Genomic DNA, 14647 nt, shown 5'->3' with positions numbered 1-14647 from the left:
TTTTGCTTTAATAGTTTCCTTGTAAGCCAAATCGCTTTATAAGGAAACTCATGATTTGAAATGCAACATCTAAAATATAAACTCAGATTAACATACTTCATATGCAAGTGCTGCTGGAATATTGCTACATATGAATTGAAAGTTCACAATTGGAAAACTAAAATCATGTCTTTCGTCGAAAAGTTTAATTCTCAACTGACATTGTATTATATAAAATGATATGGTTGCCAATGACACAACTCTTTACGAGAGACAAAATGACACAGAAATTAAAATCAGTTACTATAGGGAACGGTATGACCTTCAACAATGAGAAAATCCCATACCGCATAGTCGGTTATACATTTGTGTTACAAGCCCCGCAATGATGTATAAAACGAACGGCCGAATTCATGGACAAAATAACGAACGAAAATAAATATGTAACATAGCTACAAACGACAACAACTAATTGATATGATCCTGACAGGCACGTACAAAATATGGTGGGGTTAAACCCTATCTTTAACATTGGACAGCTTAGACAGTGGTGTAGAAGTATAACAAACTAGAAAAAAATTAGAAAAAGGTTAAGTTCATCAGATTGATACAAAAAGAAACACACCTAACAAAAACACATAGTGGACGTGGTCTCGTACATCCCATTATAAATTACATGCATCTAAGACTAGAAAGACCTCACAGACTTAACCATTTCCGAAAACGCAGTCAATTCCCTCTTTTTAGTTTGCCTGGCATAATGTTTGATTGAATCCATCAGTGTTTTAAAGGTAAGTCAAGCAAACGTTACTATATCTGTTGAATAGTGTATCTAAAAGCTCTATGGGATAGATGCTTTCAGCATTGTCAACAAGCTTACAAGCTTGGAATTATACAGTTAGAGATCATCATCAATATAGCGGGACGTAAAGTTAACGGAGAATCCTAGATTTGTCGGTCTTCCGAAGAAACTCCCGTATGAAGTCAGCCTTGTATGAACGAAGAACAATTCGGCAAGTATATGCAGACCATTAGTCCCATTTAAAATGTTGATTGACTGTTGAAAAATACGTCATCCAAACGAAATGCATATGTTGTAAATCCAAATATCAAGAATCGTGATATTGTCATTTTCAGAGAATTTTTGTTAAAATCAGAAAGTTTTTACAAAGTATGATTTAAACAAAACCTAAGACAAAGTAATTAAAGAAAATACGTAGGCCACTTCTTTTAATGAAACAAAAAAATGACAAATCTTTAAAACTGAATTGGTCTATTATGTTAAGGATGCCCAGTTTATATTTTATACACTATTGCAAGACGAAAGAGACTTAGTTGGTATGTACTTAAACATACCTTTTAATATGTTTAGTATCCACATCTGATGCCAATCTCTCAAGAGTAAATAGTTTTTGTGATTTAACTTTTTTATCCGTTGGACTTGTACGGGAAAATTAACATAAAAAAATATTCATAGAATTGTTGCTCACATTATTGATACATATGAAAGTCATCTATTCAATTATGTCGTGTTCGCAGAATATTTAGCAAATAATTCTGCAATGCTTGCATTCTGACTCGGATGAATAAACTCCTTTCCAGAAAGGTCTGTTAAATTAGTGCATTCTTTAATTGCAGAATTAGGTACCTGAAATAAAACGTAGGATAGTTGTGAAGACTGTTAAAAAAAAGAAAAATACGTGTATTTCCTACATGAAAGCAATTTCATTGGTGGCTCCTTAATTTAGTAATATATTTGTTATGACAAAAGATAGATTTTTTCTTCAGCCTAAGTAAGTGGCTAATGTAAAGCTTCAATATGTTGACATGCCACATACTTAAGTTGTCTGAACCTAATCCAAGCTTTGTCGTGGTTATGTGTTATTTGGAAAACTATGAAACAGCGAGTCAAAATATATGCAATTGCCCAGTTTTAAGATCCCCTAATAATACTTTCATGTAATCACATATTATTCAACGTTTTACTTAGTGTACAGATTTAAATTCTGTCACAGACAACATGATATGCTGTATATTTATCAATATGTTCAGCACAATTCTAAAGCAATTTGTACAACTGTTTGGATTACACGACGACGACGTGTTAGAACGATAAATAACATGTTTCTGATGCCTGTAACTTTAGGAAAACAACGCTATTTGGATACCTTGCCTTGAAGTCATAAAACTTTCGAGTCAGTTTTTTGTACTCGTACTCCAAAATCAACCAATCAAAATGCTGTATTTCGTGTTTCGAGCATGATTTTTGTGCTCCAAACACTGAGCAAAGTTTTGTGACTTCAACCCCTGGAACTTAATGGTTGTTAATTTTTTTTTTCAATATTTAACAAATTGATCACATTTCCATACTACAAATCATCTTTCCGTAAACTTTCATTTCAATCTTTGTTGTAAACATGCACAATAGGTTTTGCATTTGTCGTCCTGTAGTTTACTTATAAGGACTGACTGTTAGTTAATGTATGCACCTAACAGTCAGGATTCTACTTCGTCAACATTATCTCCCCATAACGCCAGTTCATTTTCACAATCGTAGAAATGGAAGCCATTGTAGGGATGACGCGTTACCAATTTTGCTCTTTGAAAATTTATCCACATTGCACCATTACGATCCTTATATGTCAGTTGTATTTTAAAAGACAAATGTATCAACTAGCTAATGAGCATCAGTTAATGATCTTTTCTGCATTGATTCAACTTAAAACTATTGTCTGATCGGTTGTCAGGTGGAATTTTCGAAAATTCATAAACATTTTAAAAAATTCGAATTAAAATATTTCGTGGAAGGGCAGACTAGATTTTTTTAGTGGTTGAAGACTATAAACCCTAGTTATCACACACAAAAAATTATAATTTTTCGAAGATATGCATTTTCATCATCCAACTTGAAAGACTATCGTCAAGTACTTTCAGTAAAGAAATAGCTATTCGAACCCACCTGCTCTGTTTTTGTGATTCATTAGATAGGTATTTCACTTGACCCATATATTGCATCTTTTAGTACTGTGATTTTTTTATGTTATAAAGTCAACCTGTAGCTTTGATATATATAAAAAAAATTGAATCTGAACATGCTGAAGCGAGACGATGTATGAAATATTCTTGATTTATACGATATCAAGACAAAATATTCAACTCAAACACGCCCTAACATAAAAAGGTGCACTCGATTTTCTCCTTTCGATACCATTGTTACTCATTTTTTGGAATTTTGTCTTGAGTCACATAATGGAAGGGCAGACACGAAAATTACTGAACTGATAGATTGATATGTTTTCCGTCCGTGGTATTTTTTTTTTAAATCGGAGGTTATACATTTTTTTCATCCAACTTGAAAGATACCCATGTCGTCGACTTGATATCTAATTGTTCTGTTTAGCTATGTACTAGATAAATTGAAAACTTATGCAAATGGTGTTTTTAAAATAAAACACTTCGTAATTGAGAAGAAAATTGTAATTTTGTTTGTTTCTATTAACTTTTAAATTTTTTGTCACTATAGTAAACATTACAGTACACATTTATCGCCTTCTCTAACAAATAGCTTCGATTCTTTTGTTCTATTTCAACCGGGTTTCCGACTGCCTAAGACTTTAACAACCTTTCGCAAAAAGTTTATTCATGAAATGTTTACATCGAAATAACGACTTAAGTGGATACTTATTTTGCATTAGAATCTAGATGCCAGTTTTGTATTGCATGCTGGACCTCCGCAAGAATATACAGTATGTATCTTTAGTCAAAAGAATATGTAAATAAGAATTTAAAAAGAAAGAAATATTGATACCTTTTCGATAGGAGTGTACTGGGCGTGATGGTGGGCAAATGTTGGGTTGTTTGTAGCCTTGTTGTAACACATGATATACGCCCATCGTCTAAGATTACTACGATTAGCGCTGCTATGGTGCAAGGTGTTGCAATGGAAGAATAAAGCGTCACCTGTATAAAGGAAATACATCAACTCCTCCTTTCTATTCTCAATATTATAGAAATAATACATTTCATTAATTGACATTAGGTGACATTCCCCATTTCCATTCTCAATTTTATTTCAAGTCAACTTAAATTGTGATATATTAATAGGCTAAAAAGTTATTAATTGTACTGACAACAGAAAAACTAAAGTCTCTTTGTTATGATCGAGTTGAAATTATTTTAGTATGCAAAACCTTATACAAATGTTTAAGTGTGGGAGAAACCATACTAAATTTAACGCAGTGCAAAATTGTTTTGAACCTTCTTTACGATCCGCTATATAAATCTACATCACAAAAGTCATTTTGACTTAGAAAATTAGGATCGGTCGATAAATAAACCTTACGTCAAAAGAGATGATTTCAATGTTCCTTTTGTGAACTTTCTGTTTTTGTAAATTATCATCCTAACATCTTCTGAATGGAACTATATATTAACCTTAGGTGGCATGTATTTCCTATTATTAACGCTTTGATATAGGATTGGTGCTAACATTGAAGTTATTTGTTTAGATTGATTAATTGATTTAATTATACTCTGACGCCACTTGTAGTACTATGTACTTGCTATTGGCTACTAATTGGCGTCCAATTTGTATTTTATTTTTAAACTGGAATGCAATGAGTGTTCACAAGTTCAGGTTTTAGCATTCCCGATGAAGGATACAGCCGGGATACATTTACATTCATGAGACGTTGCACAACCAATTTAATTCTCTGATATCTGTAGTAGGTAACCTCTTTATCTGTATTCCTCAATATCAGGTGAATAATAGCATAAAAATATCAAAATGTTCTAGGAATATCACAAAGACATATGTTACAATTATGTTATAATTAAAAACTTTGCGTGAATTGGCGGAGAAGAATAAATTGTATATAAAACCTGGATTCATTTCCGCGTATATGTGAGGACACTTTTCCCTGATGACATCAACCCTTGATTTCTGTGCTACTATTTGTCCATCATGTGGATGGTGTTCTATTCGTCCACAATTGTTTGATCCACTTAGTATCTGTAAAATGTGCAATAAATTACATTTGTTTCCTTTTAATTGTTGCTACAAATATTAAACATGAAATATCAATAATTCAATAGGTACCAGGATTATAATTTAGTACGCCAGACGCGCGTTTTGTCTACATAAGACTCACCAGTGACGCTCATATCAAAATATTTATAAAGCCAAACACGCACAAAGTTGAAGAGCATTGAGGATCGAAAATTCCGCATTGTAGATCCAGTGTGAACATTGTTCACAAGAAATGTTAAATATATGTATATTGTTTGTTTTGCGTTATCTTTCTTGAAGGTAGTTGATGATCTAAGATAAAAAAACAAACTTTAAAATCTTCTAAAAGGGGAATGTTTAATGTTGTTTCATTATGTGCATATCCGATATCATCATCTTATCTAAAATAATAACTTTCCTAACTAAATGTTTGCAAGTTATTAAGTTGTTTTCGCCTTTTTCACACTTTTTATCATCATGAGAAACACGACACGACTGATAACACTACTAGAGTAGGAACATCATACATTTTTTGATGCACAGTGACACGATGCTGGCGTCGGCGCATCCTTGTGTTTATGTGTTTTGTTGTAACTATTGATTGTTTGGGCGATGTGTTTATTTTGACCACTGTGATGAATTTCTGTATTCGACTATTGGGTTTTTTGTTTTCTATTGACGTTCTGTTACTGCTGGTGGAGTTTTATTTCCCCGAGGGTATCACCAGCCCAGTACTCAGTACTTCTGTGATGACATGAATTATCATTGATATGGTCATATCTATAAATTAACTGTTTACAAAACTTTTGAACATTTGAAATACTAAGGCTTTTCTGTCTCAGGAATAGACTATTTTAGCTGTATTTAGCAAACATTTTAGGAATGTTGATTCTCAATGATGAGTCTTTTGAAGACGAAATGCGCATCTGGCATAACTACAAAATTTTGTCCTGGTATCTATGATGAGTTTATTTATTAATCTTTGAACAAAAACGACGTTGAGGTTTACTCATCTGAGGTCAATGAGAAGAAAACGGGTTTTTGTTTCAGTTCATGTAAATCAGTCTTTAAGTTTCTATGTTGTGTTTTGTATACTTCTGTGTGTCTGTTTTTTTCCCCCATTGTTTTGTCAGTTTATTTCGACTTTAGAGTTTGAATGTCCCTTCGATATATTTCGCCTCTCTTTGGCAATTTTTCTGCGTTGTAAGCCGACAGTTTTGAAACATTAGGTAAAAGGAAATACACAATATTACAAAAACTATATAAAACACAACACATTTAATATGGAGTAAACAGTTCGAAAACCAACACATTAAGGGCATACAATACAATTTTGTTCCCATATTGAAATTTTGCTGACAATTGACATCTAGGCGGTTTTTGAACGTAATTTTCCTTTCGACAGATATACATAACGTTTTTGTTTAAAAAGATAAACACAAGCTTTTGTTAAGTTATTTGTAATTTCGGTTTTATATAAGTATCCTATAAAATATGATTTTTTGGTTTAGATATAGCTCATTTCTCAAATGTTCTTGAATGTAGAAAAAACGTCATTTTTGCTGTATGTTTATAAAATTTTTAAAAATTGCACTGTTTTCGAATAAATTTAAGCTATTTCTAAACAAAGAAATCATAATTTATAGCACACATAATCTTCGTACGTAATCAAACCAAATTGCATTTTAAAATAGAGAGGTCCATGAACCCGTTTTCAAGTTAAATCAGTTTGAATGATAAAAATCAGCCGAAAACTGCATCTATTTCCGATAAGTCATCGTTTGACGTCGCGAAAATAACAATTTACGTTAGCAACGTCTCCCCTTAACTGTATTGTATGCCCTTAAGGAAAACAATTTTTTTATTTTAGATACCAATAGATGATGTATGATTAATTTGTAATAACATTCTTAACCATTCCTCACACAAAATATTTAATTGATAGAAATAACAAACTATGCCGATGTTTGACAATTGCATCATTAACATATGTTATGACTTAACAAAACAATGTTAGCTAGAAATCCTTATACATCAACCAAGCAATTGAATTTAAAAAAAGATGTGGTATGATTGCCAATGAGACAACTCGCTATAAGAGACCAAATTACACAGAAATTTGCAGCCATAGGTCACCGTACGACTTTCAAAAAGGAGCAAAGCTAAATTGTTTATTGTTGGATTTAGCTAGGCTATCTGTTGTATTTTGTGCAATGAGTGTAATAATTACTTTGTTCTGAGCTGGAGTTCTAATTACTACTACATTTGGTATATGTATTTACAAATGATCCAATAACTTACTTCAAAATAGGATTTTACATGTAACATACATATGTATTTACAAATGTCACAATAACTTACTTCCAGACATGAATTTTCTTTAGTGCATTTATCTAGAGCTACCCATACTGTCATCATATCCGGATACAGATTTCCGCAATTATACCAGTATCTAATGAAGAAGAAAATAATAAGTTTGTATTTAAACAAATATAAATGAATGAAATTGAGTGAAATGAAATGAAATAGTCACATTGTTTTGTAAAGCTTGACAACGTGTCTTTTTCTATATATAGCTATATACAAATAACATGTAATATTTAAGGTTACCGGAATTATTCTTTTATTAGTTTTATTACTCGTACCATGTGATCAGAAAACACAATATTTAGCAATCGTCTTGATATATTCACAAGTCTGTATATCAGTACTAAGTGTTTTTACAATGAAGATTTTGTTTGCCTTTGTTTGTACTCTTTTAATCGGCAGAATATGTTCTGAGTGGTTACTGTAGTCTGTTGTACAGCTGTTTGATAATTGATACTCTTATATACATTACACTTTATCTTTTTGGGACTAGAAATGTTTTAAAACAAACAAATTAATATAAGGTTAAAGAAAGAAAGAAGATAGACAGAACGAAAGAACGAAATAAAATGGAAAAAGAAACATTACCCATAGTCTTGGTGCCAGTAATGTGGTGCTGTAATTTTAGCATCTTTTAACATATATTTTGAATGGTAATGGTATACCTCGCCACCAAGTAGCTGTAAATCAAAAGAAAATTACAATATGTGCGTAAAAAAACCCCACACATACCATATAATATATATATACACTCGTACAGAAAAATATACAAACGTACTAAACTATATTCACATGAACGTACACGGACGTAATAGAAATATAAACACACAATTTTCGATTTATTAATAATACGTTACATGTATTAAACCTATTTTTTGAGCGCCTAAAACCTACGCAATGTGAACGTGTCATCGATTATTATGGGAATCGGATAGATATTAACATATTTTATATTTTAGAAGGATTGTATAATGTCAGGATTAAGCATCTAGACTTTATTTACTCTCTAATTTCAAGAAATTTCTAAATATTGATATAAGAAAATTATTTTATAATGGTTATATTTTCCCACTGATAGATTATTGTTGTATTATTTGGAGTGGTTGTGCTAAAAATGAGCTAGTCAGAATAATAAAATTGCAGAAAGGGCTGCAAGACTTATTTTAGATGCTGATCCACTTTCATCATCAGCTCCACTGTTTAAACAGCTTGGATGGATGACAGTAGAGAACATAATCTCATACCACAAATCTGTCTTGATGCAGAAATGCCTTAAGAATGAAGCCCCTGTATATCTTACTGAAAAATTTAAAGAAATGCCAGAAATAAACCAATATTGTTTGAGAAATGCGTCTTGCAAACATTTACAAGTTCGAAAAGCCAAAACAGAGCTGTATAAGAAATCTTTTATATATTCAGGATCTATTTTATGGAATAACTTACCAATATCCTTGAAAAATTCAACCTCAAGTACAAGCTCATTCAAAAAACATTTAAAAAAATACTTGTTGGAACATTAAGAAACTTTGAGATTTTATATGCATAATAATTTTCACACACATACTCAAACTTATGATATTGTTGATGACAATACTATATATGTCATTTATGAATTTGTAACTTTTACCTGTTTTGAAAATAGTATATTTCACAATTTTTTTATTTCATTATTCATGTATCTGTGTTTGTTTGATATTTTGAAATTGTTTGTTATATTTCATTGTATTTCATGAGGGCCTCATGGAAGATTATAGTTTTATAGCTAACTGTGTAACCCTCTTTAAATAAAGAATTATTATTATTATTATTATTATTATTATTATTATTATTATTATTATTATTATTATTATTATTATTATTATTATTATTATTATTATTATTATTATTATTATTATTAAAAAAAAAGAGGAGAGAGAAGTGAAGAGAGTGGATGCGATATTTTGAAAGTAGGAATAATTAATGTATTAAAATTATGTATATTAATGTTTTATTCATTATTTCCCTTGTGAATCGAATTTGCAGGTCTTGGTTGGACTCATTTTTATCTGCTAAGACAGAAGTTTTTATTTTTTCAAATTGAGACAAGTTTGTGGTAGGCGATTTTGGAAAAGCGATTCTTGCTCTTTAACTGTTTATGATCAACATGGAGTTAAAATATTGTTATGTATTTTGTATCACTTTATATATTTCTCTATATTCAAGGTTTTACAATACCTTTTCGCACGTGTTGACCACCTTCTCCGATCTAGCCGCTAATCCGGTCACGTCACTTCCTGGATGACTCCATGTTATTCTGGGAACTTTTCTTTCCCCGGCTTCTAGCTAAAAGTAGACAAGTGTCAAAATTATTTTTCTTACTACCCATATATATGCATTTTACGACTAGTTATTCCACTGTTTGTATAACATATTTTGTTAGATATCCTCTTTATGGCAAAAAAAAAACAGCGTTGATTTTGGGAACGATACGTACAATCATATGAATAATAACATTTTAATGTGTTATTTTTTTTATGCATTTTTGAGGGGTAATCAAGAAAGAGCCTATCTAGTTAATTGTAATATTTTGTTTTAAATGCTCCTCAACATGTTCTAAGTTTTGAATCCTCATTGTTAAGTTTTTAATCCTATATCAAAGAAATCAGTTATAATCCACCAAAAGTAGAGAAAAACAACTCGCGATCGTGTCTAATAAAATGATGTTATTAATTGTACATGATTCAATGCACCACATTCGGTAAAGAGCTCAAACTATTTTAAAAAGCAAACAACAAACAAACATCCAAACGAATAAATAAACAAACCAACAAATTAACAAAAACTTGAGTGTTACTATGTGTCTGTTCCTTTATTTTATCTTGGTTATGATGTCTGCTGTAGTCTGTTTTTCTTCACCTTGTGCTGTTTTTACGGTGTCGGTTTTCACCCCTTTTCTTGAATTGCAAATTACCAATACAAATAACAGAAACATCATATAAAGGAAACGTATTCTGTGAACACCCATAATTCAAAACAGCATATATACATGTTTCACCCACCACATTATTTATACATGTATCAAGTGCCTGTAATTCAGTAGTCAGCTGATTCATGTCTGTCACATTTGGATTTTGTTTTTTTTAGAAAATCGTATTGCTATAAAATAGACCTTTTATTTCTCGTTCGGATTTTTTCACATTTTTCAATTCGTGTCATTTTACATCTGACTATACGGTGTGTGTTTTTCTCTTTATTCAAGACCCTACGATGACCTATTATTAATTATATCTTGACCTCGAGTTGAAAGTTATCTCATTTGTAATCATACAACATCTACTGTATTTATATACAAACGTTTTGTAAGCCGTTGGCATTGTACAACTAATCTTACTACATATGCGTTCTTGTAGAAGGCATCGCTGTCAGTCATTGCTTTAATAAACTTCTCAACCTCATCTTTATCAAACAAGTTCCTAAAAACAAATACAATACTAAATTCATTATTTATATATATGTAAAACGCCTAGATAACAATAGGAAAATTAGAGGATTGCAAGAAAAGTGACGTAATTTGATTTATGTATTATAGTCTACCACTGCTTCGAGTGCGATAGAAACTAGAACAGTAAAATCTTTATAGTTGGCTTACTAGAGAAAAGCAAAATAAGTTTTGTTCATGTATTATTAGGCTCCGATCCTGCGATATTTGTCAATTACAGAGAAAAAAAAATGTTACAATGATAAACGATAATCTTATATATCTCCTTACTGCTAGAAAGAGCTGTCATTTTGTTCAAATAGTTTTTAGAAGCACTGTTAAATGATGCAACATAATTTTTTTTCTTCAAAAAATATACTCGATCGAAATAAAATATGAATATCTAATAATAAATATATGCGTTTATTTGCTAGTAATTTTTTATATGTATTGATGCAAACAATTTGTGTTGTTATCCCCAAGACAAGCCTTTAAGTAATATTAATTTAATGTACTGATCCTGTTTTGACATATTATGGTTTACTTTTATAAATTGTGACTTGGATGGAGGGTTGTATTCTTGTCACTCATACCACCTCTCCTTTTTTCAAATGTAAACGTAAGATACAAGAAATACACATACCTGACAAGAAGATAACCTTTGTCTTTAAAATCTTGGACCATTTGGTCAGTAGTCTCAAAATTATCAGTGAAGTTATACTCTGTCAAACAGAACGATTTAAATTATCTCACTTTGGTATTTCAAAGTCGTATGATTGACAAAATCAACACGTGCCACAAAACAAGGAAAACAACGAAAATCTGAAAATGACTTTAAAATTTAATTTTACATCTGCTAAGAACTGTCGCACAGGCTTTTCCTGTTTCTTGTACATAAACGAAAACCAATATCTACAGTCAGCAAGCACGAGGTCTTCAGAAGTTACATTATATCCTTTGTGTCCGTATACACAACTTTGGTTAAACTTTCGTTTTGTTATGCGCTGTGTGTTCATCAATAGCTACGTTGTGATTCTGATTTTTTAAGGTCACTTTAAACATACTTGAACCAAAAGCACCGAGGAGTATTTTGAAGATTTATATAGTCCGATCTTACAAATTCAAAAGATGAATATTATGTGAACATGTTTTTCGTTCATATTTTGTTCATAAATCAAGCCGTTAGTTCTCTCGTTTGGATTGTTTTACATTTGTCAATAAAGACCTTTAATAGCTTACTGTGCGGTATGGGATTTGCTCATTGTTGAAGGCCGTACGGTGACATATAGAAACTTTATAAATTTCTGTTGTTGTTTTTGTTATGCAATCATACCACATCATCTTTTTATTTCTAAAATGTCACCTATGCCGTTCTGGTCTTTCATTGACCAAAAGGCTTGAAAATCAGTAAATTTACATTTTTATAAGAATTCAAATATAATATGAGTTAAAAATAAAAACATACCAGCTAGCTTTTCCATGCTGAAAAGGTTATTAAATTTCATATAATTATATATAAAAGATAATGACAAAAATTGTCTGTTCCATTTTTTGTAAGTGTCAGTTTGTTCTTTTTTTAACCATGGCGTTGTCCGTTTATTTTCTACTTAAATGAGTTTGAAATGTCCCTCTGTCATATTTACCTCTCCACTAAATAACAAAGCTATTGCATTTATAAATATGTATCAAATAGAATTTGATTTCATCTGCATTACAATGGCTAATGAGATTTGTTTTAACAAATATAAAAGACAAAGAAACATTGTTTTTAGCCATTGATATTTTAGGAACAAAACAAAATGTCATAAGGTCATGAGATTAATTAGCCGTTATAGAATCTAATGCATCCTGGGTAATAATTTCAAATGTGTACACCAAAACGTCGTAATTGGTAAAAAATGCCATTAACAATGAAAATTCAACCAATGAAGTGACGTTATTTTCATTTTGGGGTACGAACAATGAAATTACCGATAATTCTTTAGATTCTGAAACGGCCAATTGGAATCTAATACGATTTGACAATGTCTTCTTGTTGTCATAATTTTATTGGGGAAATGAATAAATTAATCAATCAAAGTTATTTGGTTCAGGAAGCTTTCTAACCAAAGTCCTAATATGACGTGCTTTTCTTAGGGGGAAAACATCTAATCGTTTTTTCTAGACATACGCAGAACGATTAAAGAATGAAAAAAAATATTTATGTTTGAAAACATTGTCTTACATAGTCACTGGCTGCTAGAAATTATGAAAAAATTAACCGTTGTATATTCGTTAAACGTTCAGTGGAAAATATATCATACATATATATAGTCAATTGATTCTATGTATTATTGTCAACAATGCTTTGCTTGTTCGCTATTATTTCTTGTTTGACGTGCGGTTCTCTTTAAACAGTGTAAATGACATTGTCATAGTTTTATGACATTGTCTTTTAACTTGAAAGACTATTTACTATAGTATTGTCACTGTGTTATCATGATTGAAAACTAAATTGATTTAGAAAAAGTGCTTTGTAACCGCTGAGGAGACGTTGCGTGTAAAGGTGGCTGGAAATGTGATCTACCACTATTAAAAGATGTTGTACCAGGTTATTGAAATATTTTGCATGTCACCTGTTTAAAGAATGCTTCTGGAAATGTTCTGTTATTGTTTGTAAAACAAAACAAAAAACACAAACACAAACAAATACAATAGAAATTTACCTTGCAATACTGTTCAGAAATATGTTATCACAATCGATTATCTCAATTGTAACGACGTCCTTAAATTTGAACTCTTCATACATGTATATCAGATTATGTACATGTACATTACATACAATTAAGTAAATAGAGAAGTGAATCTGTAAGTTAATAAATAAACATAACCTTCTATACTTGATTTTCATTTATTGTTGTGTACAGTCTGTTCTTTTTTTTTTTGTTGCACCCCTGTCGTACGTCTCGGGGAAGGGTTGGGCGCCCGATAACGTGTTCCAACCAATTCTATTATATATGTGTTTGTCCAAAGTCAGGAACCTGTAATTCAGCGGGTTTTCTATTTCTGCTGTATTTTAAAAATCAGGCCTTTTATTTTTTTCGATTGAATTGTTTTATATTTGTCATTTCTAGCGCCTTTTATAGCTTGCCGTGTGGTCTAGGTCTTGCTTATTGTTTTCTTATGTTGTAAGGACGCAAAAAGCATCTTCCTATGCTGAAGCTCACTTTTTAATTAATTTAAGATTTCTATTGATGATATTTTTTTTTTTTCTTTATTCATACAACTCAGTGTTCTGGTTTAAATATATAGCAATTTAACAAAACCAACTCAACCATTGGTTCTTTTGCCATTCATGCATGACATTCTATCTCAATCTCCGGCGCAGAGATCATACCCGTTCCGTTCGATACTTCGTAACACTACATCCAATATGACCTCTGTCATATTAAGTGCAGTATTGCGGAGCATGTTTGGAAAGGATATGAACACTTCGCCGGTGATTGATTCTATCTTTGTTTAAATGATTATTATTTCGCTAGCACAGCCACTATAATGATGTTGCGCAGCGAATGACAACAAATTGAAGGTTTCTATGGTAACTTGTATAGTTATACCCAATGGTATTCTTTCTCTTTGTAATAAATCATCATCAAACATGTACATTGTAGGTGCGATCGACTCAAATCTCAATTCGTCGTTTTAGAATCTAATGCATTCTGGGTAATGTATTTTAAAAAAGCGTACACCAAGACATTGTGATCGGTTAAAAACGTTCTAAACAATTAAAATTCAATCAGTGACGCAACGTCATTTTCATTTTGGTGTACGAACAATGAGATTACCCATAATCCTCT

At 31.2% G+C, this 14647-nt stretch overlaps 1 protein-coding gene across 1 annotated transcript; it reads right to left on the bottom strand.

Moving 5' to 3' along the window:
- Positions 1–1305: 1305 nt before the first annotated feature.
- LOC143052565 (L-proline trans-4-hydroxylase-like) lies at positions 1306–13572 on the bottom strand. The gene is made up of 10 exons (XM_076225620.1): positions 13517–13572; positions 12277–12293; positions 11455–11533; positions 10725–10806; positions 9569–9676; positions 7943–8034; positions 7349–7439; positions 4861–4990; positions 3788–3939; positions 1306–1627 (listed from the first exon to the last, which is right to left on the bottom strand). The coding sequence occupies exons 2-10, from the start codon at positions 12290–12292 to the stop codon at positions 1502–1504; spliced, it is 876 nt and encodes a 291-aa protein (XP_076081735.1). The 5' UTR covers position 12293; positions 13517–13572; the 3' UTR covers positions 1306–1501.
- Between the last annotated feature and the right edge of the window lie 1075 nt (positions 13573–14647).

Source organism: Mytilus galloprovincialis, chromosome 11, assembly GCF_965363235.1.
Source record: "Mytilus galloprovincialis chromosome 11, xbMytGall1.hap1.1, whole genome shotgun sequence".
NCBI classification, from domain to species: domain Eukaryota; kingdom Metazoa; phylum Mollusca; class Bivalvia; order Mytilida; family Mytilidae; genus Mytilus; species Mytilus galloprovincialis.
The sequence above is the reverse complement of the archived record's forward strand: the minus strand, read 5'-3'. Positions and strand labels throughout refer to the sequence as shown.